The sequence below is a fragment of the Phlebotomus argentipes genome, unplaced genomic scaffold (genome assembly GCF_947086385.1).
Source record: "Phlebotomus argentipes unplaced genomic scaffold, Phlebotomus argentipes genome assembly contig_15, whole genome shotgun sequence".
In the NCBI taxonomy this organism is placed as follows: domain Eukaryota; kingdom Metazoa; phylum Arthropoda; class Insecta; order Diptera; family Psychodidae; genus Phlebotomus; species Phlebotomus argentipes.
The window spans coordinates 411,818-438,770 of NW_026776181.1; the positions used below are offsets into that span (position 1 = coordinate 411,818).

Sequence of the window (26,953 nt, forward strand, 5' to 3'; positions counted from 1 at the left end):
AATGGTGCGAGAGGCGAACTAGAAAGCAGACGAAGATAAGGCAGTGTGCGACACGAAACCAAGGGTAATGTTCATTAAGAAATAGCGATTGCGGGACGGTAAATGCACTAGAAAATGCTCAAGGAGGCCTCAGTCTGTAATAAAAGTATCGCTAACTGTATTTACAAAATATGTATTTAACTTAGACAAAGGTTTTTGCACATCATCACCCCGATATAGACTTACAAAGAACTCTTTTATATATCATTTTCTTATTCGATTCAGCGTTTTATTATGTTTTTTGTGTCCCACTACAAAACTAAATACTGATACCTTACAATTTATGCAACGAAATCAATGTATTCTCATGCTTAAAATTTAACTACTAAAATTTGAGTCCATATAATAGTTGTTGTTTTTTTTCATTTTTGCACAATCGCATTTTCTTAGACAAGAGAAAATCACATACTTTTCCTTGTGTTTGAAAATTTCTTAACTAAAATTGTAGAAAATTTGTTATAAACCTAAATGCACATTTTCTTTATCTTATAAAATGATCAATCTTTCTAAAAGAAGGTTAAATTTAGTGGACAAAAAACACCTCGTCAGGTTGATATTTCTTTCTCTAAACTACAACAATCTCATAACATCGACTTATAGAGCAATTTGGTTCACCAAAAATTTTCTAACGATATGTCTTGCAACGTAAAATATACTCTAAACATCCTCTTTTTCAATATGTCTCCAAAAACAGTCACATCGATATAATTGTACAATTGTAATTGATATAGCGAATAGATATTGTTACAGTGATATTATTGTGAGTTTTACCAAATTTAACAACCAATTTTGACGCTTCACACCCGTACTGTGAGCCTATTTAGGCGCAGCAAGTGTCGAGGATTGCATTGCACACGGCATAAGGATCGCAATTGGAGCTTGGCCGGCGATCCTCGAGGTAGCCTTTTCCAGCATCGGCCACTCCACGTGGAATACGAACGCTGACGCCACGATCTGCCACGCCCCAGGAGAACTTCTTGATCGAGGACGTTTCCAGACGTCCAATAAGACGGCGCTCATTGTCCTTCCCACCATGAGGATCATAGCAGCGGATGTGATGATCTTGTTTCTTGGACAGGCGCTCAATTGCCTGCTCGATCACTTTCAGGCCGCCATCCTCTCGCATAGCGCGAGTGGAAAAGTTTGTGTGAGCTCCAGCTCCGTTCCAGGGACCCTCCATGGGTTTGGGATCAAATGTCACGACCACTCCGTAGTCCTCAGCCACGCGCCACAACAGATATCGCGAGATCCAGAGATCATCGGCACACTTCATGCCCAGACTGGGACCCACTTGATATTCCCACTGAGCTGGCATGACCTCAGCGTTGGTTCCGGCAAAGTTCACACCAGCATAGATGCAGGCCATTGCATGTGCTTCCACGATATCCCTGGCAATTACCCTGTCCGCCCCGACGCCACAGTAATAGGGACCCTGGGGCCCGGGAAAACCATGAGCTGGCCAGCCCAGAGGGCGATTGTCGAAGTCCAGGAATGTGTACTCCTGCTCAATTCCAAACCAGGGCTCCTGATCGCTCACCTTGTCCATAGTGTGCTGCATAGCGCACCTGTGATTCGTGTCACAAGGGTCTCCATCGGGTTTGTAAGTGTCACACATTACGATGATATCGTTAGCGCCAAATCTCGTGGGGTCCTTGTAGATCGCCCTGGGCACCAGTGTGGTGTCAGAGTTACCTCCTAGAGCCTGATACGTGGAGCTTCCGTCGTAACTCCACTTGGGCACCTCAGCCGGAGACTCAGGCTTCTTGTTAAGAACACGAGCCTTAGATCGCACGTTTTCCCCTATAGAATACGCATTCATTTAGCATGCTTTTCCTCTTTAGCACTTCAGTCATTTCCTCACCTGTTCCATCAATCCACACATACGTAGCTTGGATGATATTGGGGTCCAACTTAAGACGAGCATAGCGATCCATCAGCTTCTTGTTGAAGTCAGCATTGGGCGAATTGGCCAGGACGCTGGACATGGACCTCACGCTGGAGCTGAACATGCGCGTTGACGCCTTGCTCACTTCCTGACGAATCAATAAACCCACTACTCTCAATGCCATGTTGGATGCTGCACAAAGACGCGCCTTTCTCGTGTCCTCAAGTGTCCTTCAGGATAGCCCACTTCACGCACTTTTACCTTCACAAGGATTTCCTTCGTCAAGTGAAGGATTTTCGAGCTTGAAATTTTCCTACTCTTTTCTCTCGCCAGATTCTCAATCACTTCAACTGCTCAATTAATGCTGATAACGTCTGCTCAGATGATTTTATTGCACGCAAATTTGTCACTTTTTTACCTCTCTCTCGTCAGCTCAGCAAAAGCCACAATTGTGAGCTACACTTTTCAGAGCCTAGAAATGGAATTTTTTCACAAGCCAACTGTGTTTCACAAATATATTTCCAAAGTGATGAATTCAGTGAGTGAGAGAAAGAGAGTTGAAAGTACAACTAAGCCACGATTTTGCGCCTCTGAAACGAACTCGAAAGCTCGAATGCTCAACTCCGACTGCCGTCTGTGGTCTGCCGCTCCGTTTCCTGTACCCCAGATCAGCCGTCGTCTTCGGTGTCTTTCGCGTCGCGGACTTGCATATGCGTCTCCCGCGCTTCTCCCGTCCAACTCGTGGGGGGAGGCATTCACAAGTATGCCCAACAGCTGATTTCTCTGCTTCCTTCCACGTCGTTCTGCGTTTTGTTTGCCTCCAACACAACAGCAAGCACACACACAGTCCGATGACAAATCATCCACGTGGTTCAAGTCTTTCCCGCCATCGTCCATCTCCAACACCTTTTTGCGGCGAAAAGAATTGCGCATTTTCCTCAAATCATCGTCTAACATCCAGCTTCAGGATTCCAAAGGAATGAGCAGCGATGGTCTTGTATGGTTTCTCCGGTCATTCACACTTTTTTACTCGCCTCTGCCACTCTATTTTAATTGCTCCATATCGACTGATATTTTTAACGCCATCCATTTGTGTGTAGTTGTATGGAAGAGTTGCGATGCACAGTTGAGGCAATTATTGTTTGCATTTTAAGCCTCCCTGAACTGGTTTATTTGCGGTGAAATGAAGCACAGCAATTGGAAAAATTGGTTAAATTTGTGAATATTTCAAATGGATAACAGAAATATTCGTGCAACTCCGTCTGAGCATTCAATTAATTTGGAAGCAAGATCATAGGGTGCATCTGGTTAATGAGTTCATGCAAGCAAAATATGAATAATATAGCTTACTCTACATCTCTTATTAGCCCCTCTTTCCCCTTATTGGGAAAGACTATTCCAAAATTAAATGGCATTGAAGTCTGTGATATACATATTGTCTTTGTTTTCTCCTCATTACCGAAATGATCAACGAAATAATTTAATCAACTCAAAAATTTCGTTCTTTATTTACGTGAAGAGGGATGCGCAGTATCGAATCTCGATTTTCTGTGCGATAAGTGTTGGAATGGAAATTTACCCAAAAGCCCCAAAGGTAAGTTAGAGGATTGCGGGAAACTTTCATGTTGCGATGAGTAAATTAAGGTAATAAATTTCGATATTTGTGTTAATTTTGTCATGGAAAATCTCCCTAATTCTGCATTTGGCAAGTGCCTTCGAGCATGATGAAATCTTTTGAAAAATTTCCATCGCGAAAGTGCACAAAGAGGAATGCTCCAAGAGTTCGATGGCCAGAATTCGACAATGACAATGCACTCTGCCATGACATTGTGATTTTTTGGCAATGTGAGTAATTGTGTCGACTTTTTATTGCCACTCTCGCCCACTGAATGACGAAAGGGGCGCTTAAACCTCGGAATACACATCTACAAAGAGCACTTAAGCTGCTGTGTGGGAAATGCAGAAATATCTGCACTTTGTTCCAATCTCATTGTTTGATGTGAACTTTCATGGAAAATAAATAGAATTTTCTATTTCTGGCATTGGTTATAGAAATTTCCTTCGATATTTTCAACTTGTCGAGATATCACATCACGTATTATTTTACTAAAATAAAATATATTGATTCCTTATCAATAGTGTTTGTGTTTGCCAAACTCTAATGGTGATTTGTCGAGGACAGAGATTCGAGGCAAATTTACAGTATTACTAGTGTATCACCAATCTTTGCATTTAGCTCTGTGACTATTGCAATGTCTACTAATTTCTACTGTTTCCATGATTGACGGAATGGGAATAAATTGAGGGTCACCAAGGGCTATCAATCGAATTTGTGTGCACTTTATTGAGCCCCAAAACATTCTCCACACATTGTGTTATATTTCCATTCTGGCGCCAAACCATGTTGTTTTTGAGCTTTCGTAATCAACAACTGCATACGTTTGGGCGTTTCAATTTCTTTCAAAGTGTGATCTTGAGAACTTTCATTCATGCCAAAAATTGCCCTTGAGAGGCGGCAGATAAAAATATCACATGAGAAAAGCTCGCCTATGATATAGAAATTGAAAGCGTGCGCGCCAAATTACAATTTATTTTCTCCGCATGCATCAACTCGTGCTCATTCAGTATGTTCACGTGGGGCGCGGTCGGGAGGTGGTCAATTGATGGCTAAGGACAAGCAAAGGAGTCAACCTCAAATGTTTGAGGAGAATTGTACTCTGCGGAAGCTTTAATGTTGTCCACAATAAAATTGGACGTAGAATAGAAACCTTCCAAGAAATGAATTTTTTTCAGTTTCCTCCTAAATTTGACTAAAGTGACGAAAATTCATTTGCCAATGAGAAGAATGGGAAATGTAAATACTCGCGAAGGGCAAAGACCTTTGCGTGAACACCTGAAAGAAATTCCAACAGCAATTTTCAAAGTGCGCACTTTCGCAAAAGTACAGTGAGAATGGGAAAATTCATCCACGGATCTTCTATTAACTTCCACCCAATCACCCCAGTTTCACGTCTTACGTATAATAGAGGCGCTATTGGTGGAAATTCCAAGAAAATATAGAGCCTTTCTCACTTTGGTGGGGAAAGGTGAATAAAATTCAATTTCCACTCGCACCTTTGTTCCTTCACCGAAGGCACCAACATCAGTTTATTGCGTTTTACTTTCAGGACAAAAATAATGCATAGAACATAATGCACATACGCCTTTTCCCAAATGCTCTACAATACCGCAAACAACACGACTCATATTCAACGCAGGGTCTTGGAAAATGTGGGATTGAGAGCGAGTGAAAGCGTAAACAGAAGCTTTAGGAGTTCCCGAAGCGATGAGACTGAAAAAATACATTTTACAGTACAATTGCGGCTGTTGAGTGGAATTTAGGACGAAGCAAGAAGAGGTGTCTAATGTGGGATTGAAATTGTGGAATTAGATATAGGTCATGTATGACGCAGAATTCGGAGACGAACAGGAGAATTTACTTTTCTCCAAATTTCACGTGTATTTCTTCAGTCATTAATTACTGGGAGGAAAGAATGAACACATTATTATCAACCTGTTGGTCGTCTGTCCAAATTGAGACTGTCTTCCATGTGACAATTGCGTATCCTTAGCATGAGTAGCAAATTTGCAAAATGAACACCCCTATCAAACATTCACGTGCTCCTTTATACCATAGTAATTGTACACTTATTTAGATGATATGTAAATCTCATTCATGCTCCTATTGAGCTTCAAATACTGCCGAACTATTCACATTGCGCCCCGATGCGTATGGCAATTTTCCTGCCACGTTGTGCTGATGATACCATTTGGATTTCCGATTGAATCCGTTTCCCCGGCATTTTGTCCATGTGTCGAGAACAAATATAATATATGTATACTCAAGTTTATCTTCATTTGTCTCAGCACGCGTTCCACCCGAAATATTCGATTTCGGTTTTGCATGATGGAATTTCATACGGAGAATATGAGGTATTGAATAACAAGGATAGAGAGCTAAATAATGAGAATGTTGCTTAATTTCTCTCAGAAATTGAATATTATCAAATTATCTTAGTGGATATAATGTACAATTTCATAGAATCCATTAAAAGCTCATTTTTAAGCTCGTTCTTGTATATTCACTACAATTTCTTCATCCTGTAATCCGAAAGCTTGAAAATCCGGTAGTTCAAACAAAGTGCTGCACTATGGACTATCCAAATATTTTCTTCTCACCTTTGAGATCATATTGCAATCATTTCTGCCCTTTCCACGGGAAGTCCACTCGTGGGGCTACTCTGGGGGAAATTGTGTGGTTCTGATCCGTGATTTGAGGCTACGCAGGCGCACCTGCCAATGCCGGGTTCACACTTGAAAATTTCCCATCACCATGGGAACGTTCCTGGTGACTCTTATAAATAGGAGAGCGCTCGATGGTTTTCCTCTAGTCTTCGGAAAAGTCTCATCTGGTGCTGACACTCGCTTGCAGGGAGTGGAAAATCAGTGGTTTCCCCAGTGTGTGATTCATCTGATTCTGATTTGCATGTGTGGATTTGCAAGTGAAGCGGAAAGGAAAGTTTTGCGAGAAAAAACCACACAGAATTTATTGCTCAGAGACTAAATTACAAAGGAAAACCGCGCGCTGATTCAAAGGCCGGTTTCATATTTTAGAGGAGAAAATACTGAAGGAAAAGTGAACAGACAATACATATATAAAGTGGTTTGGTGGAGGACTATTTGAAGAATTTAGAGACAATTGTGTGTGAGGAGTTCAAGCAACTGAAGAAAAGTTTACTCGAAGAGAGCGTAGAAAAGGTAATAATTTTTTGAAGTAGCCAGTAATTTTTCATATGAAAACTTTTTTGTCTGCATTCACTTTACTGTGGGAAAATATTCAAGTGTCAGAGAATGCATAAAATAATTTCACGACAACATTTGCCATCTCAATTGATGAAGAGCCATTGTAAAAATGTCCAAAGTGTCTCGAAAATTCTCTTCCTCCTTCGCCAATTATTTTTATCGCCTTGCCCGTCCTTCGCGAGTAATTTACTCGCAGAGAACAAGTGTATATGAAAGTCTAAGAATTGTGTATGCAAGTGAAGAATGCTGACAAATTTACAATTTCTCCTGCAAGTGGAGCACAAATGCCCAGGCGTCCCCATTTCTCAATTAACTTTTCAGAGGCTCTTGTTTAGATATCCCCACACAGCCGTCATTGAGTGTTAACAATTTGTGAAATGAAACAAATTTGGCTGCACAATTAATTCTCTGGGACCCTCTGTGCAACAGAATTCTGTATATTTTCACTTGAGACGATTGGCCATGAAGGAGATGGAGGTGATTTGGATGCCTTCTGAAATAGAATCATGAATGGGGAATTGTTTACAATTCGGTGGTGTAAATTTACACTAAAAAGTGGATTTCTTACATAGTTTAGTCTGAATTGTAAAGTTTTCCATATTATATTCTAAAATTATTCCCTTTTTCTTCGACATGATGTTGCTCTTTCCGCGTTGCATAATTTATTAGATCAGCATTTCTCTTACTTTCTCCTCTCCTTTGCCACAAACAATTCGTCCAGAATGAAGGAAATAGTGAACGCGACGTGATGGAAATATCACCTAAAATAAATTTCAGATTTTTTTCCTATTACCTCCATTATAGACTACTCTCATGTGCCAGCATAAATTTTATCTGACAAATTATATTTCGTTATTTTTAGTAAGTCAATTCATACTTACGGAATTTACGAGCAATTACATGATGTGGTCTCATAAATGAATGATTTTCGCCTTAAGCGTTCCTGATGGAACCATTTGTGCCTCGAAGCTCTGCATCACACTTTCGTGTGGACAAAAGAATGAAAGAGCTTTCCTCTCGTAAGTGATAAATTCAATTTTCCTTATAAGGGAAAATGTCGAAGTGAATGAATTTTACAAAGTGTCTTGTACTACCTTATTGTTCACATATATAGTGTATAAATGCCAAAGAGAATGTGGCGTGGGATGGTGTTATTTTACTTATGGCATTCACGCAAGAAAGCGAGAAAAATATTTTAATTTGATGACATTTAAAGGCGATTCATGCACTAAATTTCATATATTCTTTTAAAAGGTATTTGTAGTTGAAAGTACAATAAAAGATTTTAATTTTAGATTAAAGGTTGTTGAGTTTGAAATGTAATTCGCAAGCTCTAAATTACGAATAAATAAAGAACTAAGAAAATTAAAGCGTTCCAGTATAATAAAAAGTTGAGTCCCAAAGACCATTTGAACCAAAAAAAAACGTTTTGTTCTACGGCAAAATCGAAAATAAGAGAGATGATGACTAATGAAAAACAGAGGTGAGGAATCACCAAAAATTTCTTTTGGATCCCTTCCATTCTCTGTCTCGTTCAGTCTCTAGAATTAGAAGCCAGAGAACAGCTGTTCTTTCATTGGACATTATAAATATATTTCTCTTGTTATTTTCAAATGTTAATTTATCATTTTTACGCAGACTCTTTTTTCATCTCCTCCGTCAGTGGCTTCTCTTTGCTAGCAAAGTACATATTTCCCACCATCCATTGATTCGATTGCGCGGACGGGAAATGGCGATTTCGCTCATTTTATGAGATATCCAATTGTTACATGCATAGTAAAAAGCACCGAAATGTTGAGTCTGGGCGATTTCTAAGGAAGAGACTTGCAATTCCTACCATCAATGGATCGCTGTGATGCTAATTATTTATGATATATAGTAAAAATAAACATTTTGCACCACCCACGCAATACTGAGGGTGGAAGACTCTCGTCTTTGCAGGCACACTTACGTCACTACATTATATGACTATTTAAATTGTGGCACTGTCAGTTTGGCAAAACAGGAAAGCCAAACAGCCGCTATTAAAGTCACACACATATGTAGTGTGGCGACAAGAATTTTGGCCCCTGCTAGCGCCAAGGAAATTATGCATTTATGCTCTTAAAAAATCCGTTCTCAGAATCACAAAGAATGTTTTCCCAGTAAATTCAAAAGTGAATCACAAAATGACCACACCTCCGAAAGAAATATTTGTTGGAAGGAATTCCCATAAGATCACGGATGGGGGAGTTGAGAAATGTGAATGAGTTTTTACTCACGGGCCTTTTTTGCTCTTTGAGAGTAAATATTGGTCGAATAAACATTAATTGCCAATAGGTTAATCACATTTAACAGCCGAAATAACTATTTTTAGGTGCTAGCCAAAATGAAAACAGAGGATAAAAATAATGTACCACGAGTGAGGATTGCCGTTTTGGGGAATATCAACGTGGGAAAGTCTGGTGAGTTTTGAAGTTTATTTTCCTTTCATCGCCTTCAAGTATACTCTCAAGCACTCTGGAATTACCGTAGTCGATATATAATGTAAATGAGACAAATGAGCCGACAATTTGAAAGGTTTTCATAAAATTTACATTACATCCACCCTCATGATACACCTCTGCACCTTTCCATGAATTGTTTTTCCTTCATATAGACGTCATTCATGATAACGATGACGACAGAAAGTGCCTTCTACATTTTTTCTCACCCACCCACAGACATATTGATCGAATTTTCATCACCCATTCACCTTTTGAGATGAGATAATATGTACTTAACCCTCATTTCTGGATAACTTGCGTACCATGAAGAATTCCAAATGCATCCCAGGGAAATTATCAATACCCTTTCTTCCTTATGTAATATATTATTAAAGAGGCATAACAATAGGAAATTGAAATTGCTGGATTCCACCAAGGGACGTGGGTGAACAGTCTCTCAAGAGAATTCTTTGGATGATTACAAGGAGCTGCCGGGGAAATTGCTTTGTGCCAGCAAGATGTTCAATTGTCCTCCAGTTTTCTTCTTATAACATCTAAAATTAACTTCCAACAGAGCTGCCACTTATTAATGTGAAGCCATAAAAGCCAAGGGAAGTGCCTTTCAGAGCACCAATCTCAATTGATTTGCTGAATCTTGCATAAAGTTTAGTTGGGAATGAGAATTTCTCTCTTATTGCAAAACCTATAGAAACATTATATGATGTTATGGAATTATGCAACCTTGTAAGGATCTTTAGTATTCGTGGTAAAGAGTTGAGATGCAAATGAAACTTTAATGGAATATTGTTACACTTTGCATTGCGAAAGTAATTTAATTGATTCAATTTAAATTTAAGTTACAAAACAAGGGAAAATGTCCTACCAGAGTGTGAAAAATTAGCAAAGGGCGCTAAAAATATCATTATTATGAACCCCAGGATATTGTATCAAATGACTTTTCCTCTCACACCTTTCAAACGAAGGAAGATTTTTATGTATTTATATATGGGAATTTTCCCCGATTTTGTATTAAAAAAAAACCACTGTCACTCGTGACATTTAGGAGAAAGAAGTGCCGCAACCTTATATGTAGACTTTTATGTGTTATGCTCGAACCATTAAGATTCCGGGCGAGTCTAAAATATCTGCCCCATAATTTCAACCCAAACCTCATGAGTAGGTAATGGGAAAACCCATGAAATTTCCCCTTAAGTAAAGTGATAAACTATGCTTTCACCTTACGCGCATTGATTGCAGGAAAATTGTGTTAATTGCGGAAAACGATATTCATTTTATGAGGGGTTTTTATTTTCTCTCAGAGTCTCACCGCAGGAGTCGTTTTGGAAGAAAGAAGAGATGCGAATAAACAAATAAATTGATAGATTAGAGAGAGAGAATTTTAGTGGTTGTAGTGAAAGTGGGTTAATATATTTTCAAGTTTGATTCTAACACAAATATTTCCCACTTACACACATTTTCTAGTAAGGCACAAGAACAAGTAATTAACGCCAATTGACCCGAATTTGAAAGCACTCGAAATTGATGCCTCTTTTTTGCAAGATTGCCAAGTTATCCAAAAAAAAACCTATTGAGAGAGCAAGAGAGGAAAACTGTGCCATCAAATTTCACAATAACAAATTCTCTTTGTGATTTACAGAGAGGCAGGAAGGTGGAAAGAAATCAGAATAATATCACGTTTTTTTTTGTTTTCAATAGCATCATTTTCTGCTCTTTTCATCATTTACAAAATTCATGAGATTCTCAGAGAGTAAATTTTCTATCCTACTTTCATTGTTTGCATCAATAATATTACATATATTATTATATGTATGTATATAATTTATATTCGCGAGTATTTCTTCGCTGGATGGCTCCACATTTTTCCTATCTGATTATATTATGTACATTTTGATCTGTTTTCTCTTCACCTCTTCAGACTGTCCAGCATTTTTTCATGAAAATACATTGCGGATAAACATTGAGTTCTTGCAAATGGACCGGAAAATTACATTGACCTCTCATTCATTTACTTTTATTTGCAAAATCTTATAATATTGACATTAAATATAAACATATGGATTTTCCACTTTGCATTTTATATATTACCCTATATTACCTCACATATGAAGATGTACAGTATTCCCTCGCCATCAATGAAAGTAGGTTAAGGACGCCGTCATAATAGACGGCTGATTGTGAGAAAAAATTATGTTTTTTGCAAATTGTCCGAGGCAATTGATATTTCGTATCGTATACAATTTCCGTCAAATCTCCAGAAAGTTAAGGCCACTTATACACCATCACACTTTGTTTGGGAATACTTGCCAAAGTGCTGGGGATGTGCCAATGCGGTGAATCATAAAGAAATTTATCCGCACACTCTTCTAGTGGCCATATAACAGTGCGATTTCTCATTTCAGCACTCACTGTGAGATACTTGACGAGGCGCTTCATTGGCGAGTATCGCTCCAACACAGATCTCCTGTATCGGCAGACAATCTCCCTCGACAGCGGGCTTCTGGATGTTGAGATTGTGGACATATCGGTAGAGGGAGAGTCTGACTTCCCACTTGAGCAGGTAATTTTCTTCCGTTCCTAATAATATTTACCCCACATAAGCATCCGCTCTTAATAGCCATTGATATAAAATACGGAAGATATTCTTAACACACTTACAACCTCTCATTCCAGATTCAATGGGCAGATGCGTGCCTGATTGTCTACAGTATTACGGATAAGTCCAGCTTCGACTACGCGAGTAAAAGCCTTGCTGAGCTGAAAGCCTTGCAGAACGCCCCATTTGCCTACCTAATCGGCAACAAGGCAGATCTTGACCATTTACGAGCGGTAAGTCTTTATAGTGAATCTTATGTTCTGAGAACCGTGATCTTGACATTAAACACGTGCCTGAAAGGAAGCGGTCAAGTTGCAAATAACGTGGAAGTCGGTGTAAACACATTGTATGTGTTTTCTTTCCTTTTCATTTCACAAATTCGATCACAGCTTCCTTATTTGCTTTGATTAACTGACACGAGTTGGATATTAAATCATTGAGCGAGGGATGAATCAAGTTCAATGTATATTTATTATGTATCTTCACAAATTACCACTTTCAGAGGAGTTTGTGCTTAAATTTCCCAATTAATCTCAGATAAAATCAAATATTTGAATGCCATTTGAGCAAAACAGAATGACTTCAGAATCTCAACGGAAAATCAATGGCTAAATAATGTGATAATTGGAAGATTTATTGTGAAAATAAATATTCACTTTGTAATTTTCCCGACAAAACCAAACTGTAGCGAAAATGCCTTGATTGAATTTCATAATTCACTCCTAATTTCACAAGGAACCACTCAAGATAATCTCTCAGGAATTCACATGGTAATTCACTCTAAAACGAGAATGAAAATCAGGGAAAATCATTAGAAGCCCACCGCATTGGATTATCCCTTAGAGAACTCCCACTGTGCGGGAGACAATGTCTTTATTGCAAATTAATTTCGTGTGGCTGAGGCGAGAACACGAAACTTTGAAAGACTTGATGGCTGGGGTGCTTCTCCGCCCGCGTTGTGAGGCTGTACAAGGAAAATGTAATCAATATTTATATAGATGGAATTGTTCCCATTTAAGGAGTCCGCAGAGCAATGAACTCTGCCATCAATGGTTGTCGGTGGGTAGGGCTTTTCTTCCTTTAGAACAAACATGCGAAATCCGGTGAAAACCTCCATCCTAATGTTGTCCTTCGGCATTGCTGAAATATTGAGGATGATTTCCCAAGACCGACTAATTGAGAAAATATTTGAATAACTCCTCACACATTCTTTTTCGCGCCCAGCACGCGTACGACATGAACTGAAAACCGTGAATATCATTTCTAGGGCATCTGAATGACTCTATCTTTCGCAATTTGGCCGCTCTCCGTATCAATTCTAAAGCGGAACACCCTTCTGGCGCCAAAACCCATTCACAGATTTTCCTCTGCGGTGTTTATTTATCACACGAGTCGCGATGTTTTGGCTGGCAAACGGTTATGAGGGAAAATAAGTGGCAAATTCCTCGGAATTATTAATATTACTCATTGAGATTGTAATTCAGCCATCTTAACAGTTTCGCAATCTTTTGGACTCTTCGGCAGGTCTCAGAAAGTGAAGGTGCTAAATTGGCGGCATCATATGGAATTGGCTTCTGCGAGGTTTCCGTGGCGGAAAATTCCCCAGCACTTTACAAAGCCTTTGAGAGGATATTGATCGAATCGCGAGCTCGTCCTGTGAAGCAGCGGAAGTTTTCTGTCAGCAAAATGATTGGTGAGTGTTATATAATTCTGCTGTAAATTTCCTCTTATTTCTATGCACACACACAACAGAGTTGAAAGGACTGAGAAAATACTAGATTGAAGAGAGCAATGTTATGAAGTCTCTGAACTTTCCTGGCCTTGTCCAAGAAAACTTTCATTGCCTGGAAACAAGGAATTTGACAATACAGATGAAAACAGGTGGCCTATAACATTGCAAATGTTTCAAAAATAGCTGAAGACTGAACCTTGATAGCTAATAATCATGAAATCGAGCGATGTTCTTTAACATTAAAACGCCAGAATAATTTGTCAAATTTTCTCAAACGTAAAACGTAAATATTGACGAAAGAATCGTAATTTTATTATTGGAAAGGATTTGGATTGAAAACTTTTTGAAATCCCTATCTGGAGTGTCTCAGTTCTTTCCAACTCAATCAGAAAGAACTGTTGGTGCGGAAAAGTACCAGAGAATGTTAGACTACAGCAGAGGCATTTTATTGTCCTTCACAGGCACGCTGATAGGCAGTAGTGCGGCTAAACCCATGCAGATTACGCAGGGAACTGTGGTCCCTTGCCACAAAGGTGATTTGCATAAGTCGCGCGTGTTGAAGCGTCGCCAGGCGTTCGCGGCCACAATATCACTATGACAAACCAACAGATTGACGGCCAGTAGCCCAAGTGATTGCTGAATGAACCCATCCTTTTCAGCGAGGGATGGGGATATTGTCCTGAGCGTCGAGGAGACTCTAATGGAAATTTACCCGTAATTTCCACTGAGGCGAGCTTTATCGACATATTTTCTATATTGAGCGCGTGAAGATTGTTGCTGGCGACAGCAAATCCAATGCGTATCACTTGATGATGTGTTTGTTCTGCCGACAATTGACAATGGAATTTTCACTATGTAAGTCAGCAGAAGCGACACATGAAAATTGTATTAATTGATCTCTCATGGAATGGAAAAAACTCATTAACCAATTAGTGCGTGAGAGAAGCAAAAGTATGAATATTTCAGTTTGATTTCCCAATGGAAAGGACTCTCAATGACATCTTTCGCAAGTTTGCCCCACATTCTGTCCCAATTGAGAAGTCAAACTACGACTGAATGGGCCAGAAGGAGCACGGAGATCCACTAATAACAATAATAATATTAAGATTATTTAGCATCAATGTGGCGTGTGTGCTCCATCAAACGCTAAAATATGTATCATTAGTATTTTGTCGTTTCTTGTCCCACACGCAAGACTGGTCTGGTTATAAATAGGCGCTAAGAGTATGAAGAAAAATTCTTTTCCCAATCTCTTTCCACGCATATTTTCCACATACTGAAAGTCCAACTGCGACGTTTGGCAATGAAACACCCCACTTTGACGACTTTATATCACCAATGCGATTGGGAAAGAGATTCTCACACGATTTTTTTCTTCTTCTTTTTGTCAGGAGGAAAAGACATTTTCTTCACACTTCAGACAACATGAAAATGCCATTTACTCTCCAATGATGATCGATATCATTGGTTTTATTTCACAATTTAGCCTTTAGGGTGAATGAATACCTATTTATATCATATTGATATAGTTACACTAGTTACATATGTTAATTATACTTAAATTATTCTGTATTTTACTTCTTTGCTAGTTAGAGTTGTAAGACACACAGAATAATGACTGCAAAGATGGGGGCGCCTGGTTATTATCACACTTTGTCTTATAAATACATACTCACAATTAAAGAAGAATATTCCGCCAGTCAATAACCTATCGAATATTCATCAAAGTACATGCACATATGTTTACTTTTGACTTTTTCTTGCAACTCTGCAGAATGTTGGCAGAGTCTGCACGCCTCAGTGAGATGTAATAAAAGAGTATGACTTTGCCAATCGAAATTCGCACTCCTGAACTTTTTTGGATGCCATGCAAACAATAAATGGGATGTGAATTGCTGACACGTATTGCAAAACGGAGGCGGGGAAAAATGCAAAAAGGCGCGAAAAGCAGCTGAGAAAATTGGGAAAATTTACTCTTTTGTGATTCAGCTTTGCTTTGCACCTTTCCAAATTGACTTCAGACGTAAATTGGCAAAAAAGCACACACTAGAAACCAGGTTGACAAATTCAACATTTTATTGGACATTTATTTTGACTATGTTATCATTGATGGCAAATATAATATTTGCTTGTGTCATATTTCACTTTGTGGGGGTGGGAGAAAACTCGGGGTCTTTTTTATCTGGCTGCCATCCTAAATACCACGAAAAATTGAGGTGGAATTCAATCTGGAAACTATTAAAAAGTGTGTAAAATTCACACATTCGCTAGAATGCGCGGTTTTTCTTGTCTCATAAGCACAAATACAGCACGCATTTGTGTTCTCTCCCACACGCATTAATCACTCACGTCCAGCTGAAAAATAAATATCGGATAAAATAATGTTGAGCAATGGTGTTAAACAAACAAAGTCGGAAGTTGAGAATTCCGTGCTGGCGACACTCTTCGGGATATGATCACCACGAGCGTCCGCGTGAATCTATCAGCACATCGTGAAAAAATGGCCAAACAACACATTAATTTGTCTGATTATATTGAAAATGCCCGTCCTGATTGTGCTGCTTGATCATTTTGGGGATTCACGAGTCTCCATATGACGTTTGTGCGCCTTTGAACACGCTGCGCGATAGTTTGAGATTAAGCCGCGAGATTGAGAGATTTTTAATTTGTTGTGAAAGTTGATTGCGACGGAATTTTACACCGGCGTCGCGCCAATGATATTTTTGTCATCCCAAAGACACTTGGCGACGCTCCTCCGTCACAATCACGTAGAATCGAAAGCGATTTACCCCTCTTTTCCTGTAGAATTTTTAGGTATTTTTGGAGTGGCGCGAACTTTATAAACGACAGTGTGGAATACCAAACAAAACAGGGAATTTTTTGAAACACAAAGCCATACTTTTACTATTTGCTTATTATTATGAAATGTATATGAAAGAATCCCTCATAATTTGCATTATAAAGTCAATCTGCAGATTCAATTATCATACTTAATGAAATTTTTTATCTTGTTAACGAATTTACATAGAATTTTACTAAGAAAGTCTATATATCATTTTTCAAAGTTTAAAGTCTTAAGACAACAATTTGTATTCTTTATAGTCGTTGAGATACTGAGAAGGAAATTTAAAAAATTTTAACTTGGGTAAAATTTTGGACAATTTACATTTGTAGTTAGAAATGTAAAAGGACGTTTTTGCAGCAAAAATAGACATTGAAAAGGCCTCTAATTATTTATTCGGTGAACTCAAAAAAAAACATATGGAATGGAATGTTGGAAAAATGAACAAATCTGGCTGTGATAACGTTTAGGAAAAAATATACTCTAGATCAAAAATGTGAAGATTTCCCCTTTGTGAGAGTAAATGAGGCGAGAATAAATTATGTAATTCCTATAGAATTTGAGGAAAATGTTTATTGAGCAAATAAGTGAAATAACATTGTTTTATATTATCAATTGTGAATTTAGCCATAAGAATATTTAACACTGAGTGTAAAGTGGAGTAAGGAAGTTATGTCCACATACTGAAAAATGGAAGAAATAAATAAATCTTACTTAGTGGAAATTCTGGATCTTGTATTTGTTTATCTTCCAATTCCGCCCAGTATTTTCCACTGCTGTTCATTTTGGACTTGCTCGCGCTGTTGTGCAACTTTGCGGATGGCTACGTGGCATTTCCTCTCTGTCTAATGGCATCGCGCATACGAGAAAATAACCCGCGGGATTAGGACGGGCCAGAAAGATCGGGTTGGAATGTGAAGATGCCAATCCACACGAGCTAAAATTAGAAAACAGGGAATCGCATTCAGTGCAATTGTACCTCAATTGCGGCCAGTGCAGTCAAACAACCGTGACCGAAACGCTAATCTCGACAGAATTTTGCCATTAGGAAATTGACTAATACGTGGAATTCATCAGCTGAGATCCAATTCCACAGAAATAAGATCTAGATTCAGCTCAGCATTCGCTCGATGAAGAATACGTAAATTGCGTATGGTAAAATAAAGCCACCCTCGACACTCTCAAAGGACGCTTTTTCAACGCATAAATGTCGCTTCAATGTAAAGTTCAACGCACGCAATTCGTACAATTGAAAGTAAATAATAAATCATTCTCACCGTAGCGCAAAAAATGGGGAAATTATTGCGTCTCAAATGAAACACACCGAAAAGATTTTAATTTCTGAAGCTCCTTCCAAATTCTTTCTTATTCAAATAATTTCCCTTTAAATACCGCCATTCTTACTTCTATAAAATTGGAAATATTTGTAACAGAGATCAGCAGCATGCCTCATGTGTGAATATTCCGCACAATTGAAAGGGATACGGTGTACGCTTTCTCAAGTTCTTAGTTCCTCCTTGTAACAGATGTTCGACTGCGCCAGCTTGAGTTACGCAACAATTCGATTAGTCATGAAATTGCAATCACCTCCACCCCATTTTCCCTCCACAGAAAGGTTAATGGGGTGCCTCATGGAGCGCAGCTGAAGAGAAAAAATGAATAGTGTGTCGTAATCATTGGAGTCTGTTTCGCACAATGCGGAAATGAGGGCGGCGTGACGACTTGGAATTGGTAATTAGATATATTTATTGGAATGCTTTTGTTGTCATTGGGATGATAAAAGGCAATTAAAAAAAGTATTTTATGTATTTACCAATGCAAAAGTAAATAATCTTTTGATCATTCTCACTATTCATTTACCGAATGACCCACTTTCTCATGTTCTGGGGATTACTTTTCATGCTTGTATTTACTTGTAAAGCCATCAGGCAGAGAATTTATTAGGTGCAATGTGTGCAGTCCGGAGATGCGTCTTCTAAATTGGTGGAGTTTTTTTTGTGAATCCTTGAGGCGGGTTATTTCGTCAAGTTTCATTATATTTCTGTGGTAGACATACGCCAGTTCCTCTATGAAGTTCTCTCTCTCGCTCTATCTTTGGCCCATTTACCCATTTAGTTGCCGGTGGATTTATGAATTTTGGAATTGTCTGACGCTCGAGGCGACGTCAACGGCTCTTTTGCATTGGAATGGGTGGTATTTTATGAGTTTCGCACATTGCCAATTGAAGATGTCATGTGTGCTGTTCATTAACCTGATAGTGAGAGAGGGAGAAAAGAGCCTTAAGACACGAGTCAAGGTGTCTCTTCTGAGATCATAGAAAGCACAATCATAGTCAAACCTTATCATTCTTATCAATCTGAACTTGGCATTAATTCCCCAGTAATTTGCTCTCTCCGGAGGCATTGAGAACGCGACTTGCGCCCATCTGAACACGCGAGAAGAGGTGCTTGCATTTCCGAGGGACCCTTATCAGTATGACTAACGAAACTGCCTGAAAGACCATGAGGGTAGATGTGTATAAAAAGAGGAAAAAGAGCCCAAAAGAGCATCAGTGGCAAATCTTCTGTAGAAGAACAAGCAAGTATTTACGCACAAGTGAAAAGTGGAAGTGGAAAAAATGAAATTGTTCCTGGCAATCACACTTCAACTCTTTGTCCTCTCAATCGCATCACCCACGTCATTCGACGAAGAGGAGGGCGATGGGAAAATTGTGGGCGGATATGCGGTGGATATCGAGAAGAGACCCTATCAGGCGGCTCTAATGTACCGAGGCCGCTTCCTTTGCGGCGGCACAATCATCTCTAAAAAATGGATACTCACGGCAGCTCACTGCACATCGTAAGACTCACGCAACCTTCAATCTTTGCACGTACTAATTAAAGTTCCTTCCAGCGGTGGTAAGGACAAGCACTTTACGGTAAGAGTTGGCTCCAGTCATCACGCATCTGGTGGAGAAGTTATTCAGGTGCATGAGGTCATAAATCATCCAAAATATGACCGCGACACGGTGAACATGGACTTTGCCTTGCTGAAGCTCAATCGCTCCATTGAGTTCGATGAGAAGAAGCAGCCCGTTCAGCTCTCCGAATTGTGGGATCCGATTCCCGTGGGCGAAAAATGCTACGTGTCGGGTTGGGGCGAGACCAGAGATCTCTCAGAATCAAACGACATGCTCAGAACAGTTAAGGTATTCATTCTGGACCCGGAAATTTGCAGGACGGCGTATTCGAAGTTTGGCGATATCTATAACGAGCACATGGTGTGCGCTGGACACTTGAATGGTGGCAAGGATGCCTGCTTTGGTGACTCTGGCGGACCACTGGTGTGCGGCAAAACCCACATTGGAGTCGTGTCATGGGGTGAGTCTAAATTTAAATTCTATTTTAGGGGTATATTTTGACAGCGACATCCGACATTTGATATTCCCTCATCTGAAAACCGCTTCAAAAACCATATGTACTTTTGAACCCTATCCAAGATTTAAATTTTCACGTAGAACATCTCAGAATTACATGGCTTTAATCGATCTATCTTATTCCTTTTGCATTCTTGGCCTTCAATGTTATCGTACTCGCCTTCTAAATGAATATTCTTTATATAATGTGAGATGACTAAAATAAATAAAATTTCAGGAGCCGATTGTGCATTGGCAGGACATCCGGGAGTCTATGCTCGTTCAGCGGTGATCCGAGAGTGGATAAGGACGTGTGCAGGTGTCTGAATAATCATTCTTTCCAAAGCACTTCGCAAGATTTTATTGCCCTTTATATTACTGCGCCTAACCGCGATTCATCTGCTGAGATAGCAACAAAATTGAGAACTATGACACCAAAGTTATACGTATTTATTTGATGGAATATTGACATAAAAGTGCGCTATAAAAAAGGGGTTGAATAAACTTTTGTGTGAAAAATTTTTCACATGCCGTCATTAAAATTGTTTTTCCTTCCTGGGTCTTTCGTGGAAGTCCTCTTGTGGTTTCCCATAATCTATTTTTATTATTGTTTTCTGCCTTCTCATCGAAATGCCATGGCCCCAAAAGGAGTGAGGCAAAAAAGTCGACCCTAAGGATCTGTCTAGAGAAAGAGAGCATATCGGAATAGGGATTGCCACTTTGCCAGGTCATCGTCTTCACTTGAGAGATTTTGATGGATTTTCCGCCTCCTTTTTGCACAGCACGTTCGCACGCTGAGCATCAGGAGTTCAAAGAACCACCTCAAAGTCATCTGACGAATCCCAAAGTGATAAATCGCTCGGGAGCAAAAGGAGAAATTATTGAATTTTAATTGATATTCAGGGTCGCGCCTTTAGTGATATTCGCTGTTTACACTTCGCGCTTGATGTGAATCATTTCGATGGAAAATTGTAGTTTTCACCTCCACCCACAATATTTTCAGGTCTTGCAAAAACAGCGTCAGTCTGCCTTTCCACTTAAAGACTGTAACCAACGCAATATGACATGGAAATCGATGCTTTTGTGTCTATCTGGACGCACAAAATGTGTAAATAAACATTATAATCCCGTGAATTTGCTTCATGCGTGATCCTCATTTATGTTCGCAAACAATTAATTAATAAGTGCAATATTTCGCGAGGCGCCAAGTTGTAAATGGAAATTCTCAGTATCATTTCGTCCAAAACATTATGTAAGTACATTCTCAAGATTGTATTGTCTTAAGATCGTTCTCAACCATATTCTCTCAAATACACACGTAAATCTATCAGTTCCGATTTTATCCGCTTTATCGCAGTCTTGAGGAGAAGCAGAATGTTTACTTCTAAAGCTATTGCTCCGAAGCACAACCTCGAACATCAATCGCTTAGACTTATCCTCTCTCCTGGCAATAAAAAAATCTACCAATTTATGTGAATTCATTCCTTGCTCATTAATCTCGCATTTTCTCATTTATTGTGAAGGTGGTTGCAAAGAGCCGAAGTGTGTGAAAGTCGCAGTGAAGAGAGATTAATTTTCAAAAGGAAACCGAGAGAAAATCGTAAAATTCTGGTAAGAAAAATCCCACAAAAATGCTGTCTTGCAATATCGTCTCTCAAGGGCAGTGACACTTACTTCTTCACTCACTCTTGGCTGGGTGTTAATATAATAAAATTCTCCCTCTTAGCATTGAACCAATTTTTGCTCCAGTTAATTCGCAAAAGCCTCCTCTTCATTTCATTGCTTTGCTTTGCGATGATATGAAAATAAACAGGAACTTGGCCACGTTGGATGATGTCTTAAGGAGTCATAAATCAATTTGGACGCTCTTTTTCAATATCACTCTCCACGAGTCATCTTACGGCATACCTTTATTCATCTCTTATCCCCATAAATGTCTGTCAATTGCAGGCAAATATTTATTTCCACGGAAAAGCATTACAATACACCTTGAAATACATTATCAATCGCGCTGATGCACCGCGAGAGTAACTCAAGGTGCTGCCAAAATCAGACGCATTCAGATTTCTCATTCGATGTTATTCCATTTACCAATGGAATGCCGCATATCTTATTTATTTTCCCAATAAAAGAGGTATGAAAACTCCTTCGTGTGATGAGTTTATTGAGTGCCTCCAATCTATCAGCTCTTTCGGATGATACAAGGAGTTTGTTTCTGCAGTGGCACAATGTCCCTCCCTCTGTGCAACCCTCCTCAACCAGAGCATCCCTGTTGCGAAGCCACAATACTCGTAAATAGAAGATAAAAGGTGCGCATGAGGAATAATGTCAAATCCAGATGTTTTTTCATTACATCTCAGCCAAAGAGATATGCAAATGCACAAAACAACAAAAATGCACTGTGAAAAGTACAAGATGTACAAATTCGAAAAAACTGCTTTATTCTTCATTCTCCTTCAACTGCTTTCAATTTCACTTCATTGGATCTCCCTCTAGGTCGGAAGTCACATTGAAAGTTCATTGCTTAAGACATAGAGGCCCTTAAGCGGGTGCTTTGAGAGCGAGAGGAAGTGTGTCGAAGCATGAGTAAATCTAAGCAAACAAAAACTGTACTACTGGATGATGAAATGGTAGGATTTTATATTTAAAATGTTTAATCTCGGAACTCCAAACATCCGTTAAGGATTACACGAAGAATAAATGACATTTAAAGAGTTCAATAAAACCACAAAGACACCATTTACAATTCATATCAGACATTTTATCTATATTTAGGAAGGAAATTTTAGAAGAACGATTTAAAAATACGATGTCGTTCCTCTTATATCAGATATTATCTGTGAAATATAGTATCCTTTTTTATGGTATCTTTAATCAGTACAGAAAACGATGCTAAATGAACATTCTTTACCTCTGCAATAAATGTGACATCAATATTTGGATGAAATTCAATATTTCAGAACAAATGTCTTGCCAATTCATGTCGGTTTCTTAACACGTGTTCCTCCTTGTGAAATCGACACGTTACATATCTCGTTGTCCTTTTGAAATTCTGCCACACAAGTTCCATTACGGAGTGATTAGAGTTTGTTGTCCCTTGTCGCATCGCAAACCCCCCACGATTCCCTCAAATTGAGTCCTCGTTTCGCATGAGACATGAGCCCCAATTGAGACACATTTGTCCGCGTGTCAGTCATTATTCTATGCTAGAAGGATTCTCAGTATGTTTCGGCGTCGGAAAAGCACTCAAACCACCCGGAAAGTTGAGATTATTACACGGAGGCTTGTGAGAAATTATTGGCGCGCGCGTGGTCAAGTCTTTTCGCGTTGGACGAAAGATAACGACGATGACCTCTTATTTAATTTATCGTTCACTCTCTCTCTCTCTCGATGCCCTTAAACTGATTTCCCTCCGGTCTACGCAAGAAGCTACAGATTAAGGGAATGTTGAATGGAAATATTTTCCGTTTCCCTTTTCCATTTTCCTGGTTCATGGAGTTCGTTCATTGACTCGAAAGAGGGATGTTCTGAGAGATCATATTTTATCCCATCCAGCCAATGAGCCCGGAACGCCCTAAACAAATGTACATAGAAATGAAATATTCAAACTTTCTTTCTGTTTATGACTTCTTCGCGAACTTTCTACCACAAAACTTCCCTTCCAGCTGTAGCCCACCAAATGGGAGGAACTAGAACAAAGTTTGAGGAGATTTATCTCTGGCAATATTGCCATGTTGGCACTAATATATCCACCGGCGGGATAATAAGCTCACTCGTGCTTAAATGCACGATATTCATCCATAATTCTCTCGTCTTGCCATTTTGAGGCAATTGCGGAAGACCCTGTGTCTTAGTTCTACGGCATTATTATCGAATTATTAAATTATGTTCTTGTACTGTAAACAAAACGGCACGTTTTCGCCATAGAAAGTATCCACTTGGTGTAATATGAAGTGGAAAATGGAGACTAGTGAACTGAGCTTTTCTCCTCTTTTTTTGCTTCACCCACAAAGGAATGTAGAGCATGTCAATTTTCATTGCCAGCAAAGCCGCACATTCATTTCACGACTGTGGAAACATAAAACTTGGAGGGTAACACACGATAAAGACCATTTTTATGGCACGTCTTCTATTTTCTCCATATTCTCTATAATATAACCAAAAGAAAATCATATAATCTCATCAGTATCATCACAATTATTGCTGGCAAGTCACTTCAAACCAATTTAGAGAGCCTCAAATTGCTAAACAGAAAATAAATACTTCACTTCAGTAGTAAGTCCATGATGTACTTGATGACTCGACTGTCGCTCAGAATGGCCATGTGATCCACTCCAGGAAGCTCCATTGTGTATATCTTCGGCTTCTGCATGTCTCGCCACTGCGTGCACGCCTGAAGGGAGCGCAGGTTCACCGTTCCGTCCCCATCGCCATTGATGAGCTCTGGAGTGCCATCGAGACCTTTGCTCTTGCGGTAGTACAGCCTAAAATAGATTAAAAGGGGAGACAGAGTTTCTCAGAACAATTGGCTGTAGCAAGGCGATGAACTCTTGAGAACTTTGGCAATGACAAATCATCTCATATCTTCAAATGACTCACAAAGGGAATTATCTCCGCACAGTAGAACGATAAAGTAATACAACGGTAGAGATATCCAAGAAACTTTTAGTCAATTTGCAACAAATTTTAATCTCAGTCTGTTGATTTACAAGAAATTATTTTGTAAAAAAATTAAGTCTTGTTCTTTGCTCACATTCACATGTGATAATAATCTTGTTAGATTCATGTGGAACTTATAGGATTCACATAAATCCTGGAAAACTATAGAAAACCACAGTGATAGTATTGTTTTTTTTTCACGAATTTTTAGCATTACACATAGCAAAAAATTCTAAAATCACGCTGTGTCGACGTTATTTTGCTTCATGAACCATAAAGAGTTTACGCGAAAATCAACAGCAGCATTATAAATATGTTTGACAAGCAATTTCTCCCACCTTGGCAACCTTGAAAGGAATGTGAATAAATTTCAGTAATTGTCGTTTTGTTATTTCTCTCCAACTTGCCACTCAAAAATAACTCATCCGCGTAATTAAAGAAATAAATAAATTACACTGTACGCCTTAGGAAGCAAAGCTAACCGTGTTTCGAAGCACCCAGTTTATTTGAGTTCAAGGGAATATTTTGATATTCTACTAATTTGTTACGAGTCTCATTAAGCAAGGAGAGTTTTAATGTACATAGTAGCTTTAAATGAGCCGCAATACGTAACAACACGTGAGAACCTCAAGTTATGAATTTCATAACATTTTCGTATTGCATAGAAGTTTGTAATTGTATATAGAAAGCCAGAAATATCCAGTGAAGGATATTTTTCCACTGACCATTTCACCTTCAATGTTGATAAGATGTGTAAATGAACTCACATTTTGCAATTGTGTTATCATTTCGGGAGTGAAAGTAAAACTCTGAATGTTTATCGCGTTCAAAAAGCCAAAATCCATATGCTTTTGTAAGAAATTTGAGACGTTTTGTATGCCAAGCTTTGCGTTTCGTTAAGCAATTCCCTGTACATTGAATTTATCTTCTCTCTTCCCTCAAATATTTGGGGGTCAACAGACGAACTTCTGGGGATTGGGAACAAGGTCTAGGGCCTACTCACTTTTCAACAGTGCTTATGTTTGTCCCATAGAGAGCATGAACCTCCACATCCGGTGGTGCGAAGTTCATCACGAACTTCTTGTTATCCTGCATCATGTCCCATCCAGTCGGATACTGAAGATCACTGGGAAAGAAAGTAAATCCTCGTAAAATCTCCCAAAGACACAGTCTTTCAGATGTAATTACTTGAAGAACTCCTCCAGTTGACTGAACGTGTACGCCCGAGTCTGCGTCTGCACCAGGATTTCATCTGGCTTCCAGAAAAGTGGTGACGGCATCAGCCAAGCAAGGGAAGGAGACGTAATCTGTTCAGCCCTCATGGTCTTCCCGCTGAGTGCAAAAGAGCCCAAATCATCCCCAATTGCGAAGACCTTCACGGCTTTTGCGCTGCCCGCCCAAGCACCCGCCAGTGTCACAAGGCGCGCAATATACTTGTCCTTCCACGCGCGCGTCTGCTGCTGCAGGAACACCAGACTCATCGGTCCACCCATGCTGTGGGCCACGAGGGTAACGGCCTGGTTATCGTTGAGCGCATATGTTTCCTCGACAAGCGCTTTCAAGTCCACAAACCATTCTGTGTTCTCATCTGTGAAGAGAAAAGTTTTAAGAAAAATCTTGACCTGTTTGTCATGCAACTCAAGGACACTCACTGGGCGCCTTCCGGAAGTCATAAGGCGCTCCCCGGAGAGAGACATTGCGAACGTATCCCACAGAGGCAAAAGCATTACCAATGTCTTTGAAGTACGAACCGGCTGAAGCGTGGCTCGGGTCTAGCCACTCAACCATTTCCGGATTACCCCATCCAGGGATGCGTGTGGTCACACCGGGTGAGTTGCTGGTCAACCGCGTGACATTATCATATGACAATTTCACATTATCAATCCAACAATCAATCACAAGAGGCACCAAAAGCTCAAGATTCAGCCAAATATTGAAGAAATCCTTTGTATGCTTCTGACAAATGTAGTGTACAACCTCAGGCTTATCCAGTTTGGCGTCCACTTGACTTCCCCCATCTCCAGGAACTGCAAAAGCCAGGAAACTTCAATTACCAAATGAATGTTGACAAAGACATTGAGATGACTCACCAAAGACAATAGGAGAGCGTTTGTTGCCATCTCCCTTGTATCTCCTTCCCCTGAGCCTGATAAATCCCTGACTCTCCGAAATAGGGAGCAGGAGAAGCACAATAAAACTGAAGACACACTTCCGGAAGAGCATTTCCTTGGAAAAATTTGCGGATTGGATGATATTCCTCACACGACAGTAGCGTCACTGTCAGCTAAACTGAACTGAACAACAAGGGGATTATTTGCAAGGCGGAGGTCAAATTGCGGGCCCCCACTATCACCTTGTTTATCAGTGACGCAGTAAATAATGGAATATAAACAGCAACAGCACAGCTGCGAAAAGTAAACAAACTCAACTCAGCGACTTATTTCGCTCCTTTTCGCCGCATCATACAACCGTCGCTCAGCT

At 39.5% G+C, this 26,953-nt stretch overlaps 4 protein-coding genes across 4 annotated transcripts; 2 read left to right on the forward strand and 2 right to left on the reverse strand.

Moving 5' to 3' along the window:
- Positions 1 to 152: 152 nt before the first annotated feature.
- On the reverse strand, positions 153 to 2,799 carry LOC132262190 (glutamine synthetase 1, mitochondrial-like). Its single transcript, XM_059761370.1, has 2 exons — positions 1,901 to 2,799; positions 153 to 1,839 (listed from the first exon to the last, which is right to left on the reverse strand). The coding sequence occupies exons 1-2, from the start codon at positions 2,106 to 2,108 to the stop codon at positions 860 to 862; spliced, it is 1,188 nt and encodes a 395-aa protein (XP_059617353.1). The 5' UTR covers positions 2,109 to 2,799; the 3' UTR covers positions 153 to 859.
- Positions 2,800 to 6,373: 3,574 nt separating this feature from the next.
- On the forward strand, positions 6,374 to 17,162 carry LOC132262742 (ras-related and estrogen-regulated growth inhibitor-like protein). The gene is made up of 6 exons (XM_059762147.1): positions 6,374 to 6,721; positions 9,123 to 9,210; positions 11,652 to 11,809; positions 11,923 to 12,078; positions 13,370 to 13,538; positions 14,039 to 17,162. Exons 2-6 carry the CDS (start codon positions 9,135 to 9,137, stop codon positions 14,173 to 14,175), a joined length of 696 nt encoding a protein of 231 aa, XP_059618130.1. The 5' UTR covers positions 6,374 to 6,721; positions 9,123 to 9,134; the 3' UTR covers positions 14,176 to 17,162.
- Positions 17,163 to 18,974: 1,812 nt separating this feature from the next.
- On the forward strand, positions 18,975 to 20,378 carry LOC132263415 (trypsin-1-like). Its single transcript, XM_059763173.1, is given in 2 exon segments — positions 18,975 to 19,778; positions 20,052 to 20,378. Coding segments are annotated over 2 exon segments (831 nt in total). The 5' UTR covers positions 18,975 to 19,036; the 3' UTR covers positions 20,141 to 20,378.
- A 3,505-nt stretch (positions 20,379 to 23,883) lies between these two features.
- LOC132262253 (phospholipase A2 group XV-like) lies at positions 23,884 to 26,829 on the reverse strand. The gene is made up of 5 exons (XM_059761463.1): positions 26,563 to 26,829; positions 26,125 to 26,499; positions 25,661 to 26,060; positions 25,476 to 25,598; positions 23,884 to 24,297 (listed from the first exon to the last, which is right to left on the reverse strand). Exons 1-5 carry the CDS (start codon positions 26,693 to 26,695, stop codon positions 24,078 to 24,080), a joined length of 1,251 nt encoding a protein of 416 aa, XP_059617446.1. The 5' UTR covers positions 26,696 to 26,829; the 3' UTR covers positions 23,884 to 24,077.
- Positions 26,830 to 26,953: the final 124 nt, after the last annotated feature.

What these genes read in the sequence shown, in the direction of transcription:
- LOC132262190 (XM_059761370.1), bottom strand. Translation starts at nt 2,108, where the DNA reads ATGGCATTGAGAGTAGTGGGTTTATTGATTCGTCAGGAAGTGAGCAAG. An exon ending in TGTGTGGATTGATGGAACAG is followed by an intron (nt 1,840 to 1,900) that starts GTGAGGAAATGA and finishes CGTATTCTATAG; the next exon opens with GGGAAAACGTGCGATCTAAG.
- LOC132262742 (XM_059762147.1), top strand. Translation starts at nt 9,135, where the DNA reads ATGAAAACAGAGGATAAAAATAATGTACCACGAGTGAGGATTGCCGTT. An exon ending in TATCAACGTGGGAAAGTCTG is followed by an intron (nt 9,211 to 11,651) that starts GTGAGTTTTGAA and finishes TTCTCATTTCAG; the next exon opens with CACTCACTGTGAGATACTTG. An exon ending in CTGACTTCCCACTTGAGCAG is followed by an intron (nt 11,810 to 11,922) that starts GTAATTTTCTTC and finishes CTCTCATTCCAG; the next exon opens with ATTCAATGGGCAGATGCGTG.
- LOC132262253 (XM_059761463.1), bottom strand. Translation starts at nt 26,695, where the DNA reads ATGCTCTTCCGGAAGTGTGTCTTCAGTTTTATTGTGCTTCTCCTGCTC. An exon ending in ACGCTCTCCTATTGTCTTTG is followed by an intron (nt 26,500 to 26,562) that starts GTGAGTCATCTC and finishes TGGCTTTTGCAG; the next exon opens with TTCCTGGAGATGGGGGAAGT. An exon ending in TGACTTCCGGAAGGCGCCCA is followed by an intron (nt 26,061 to 26,124) that starts GTGAGTGTCCTT and finishes TTCTCTTCACAG; the next exon opens with ATGAGAACACAGAATGGTTT.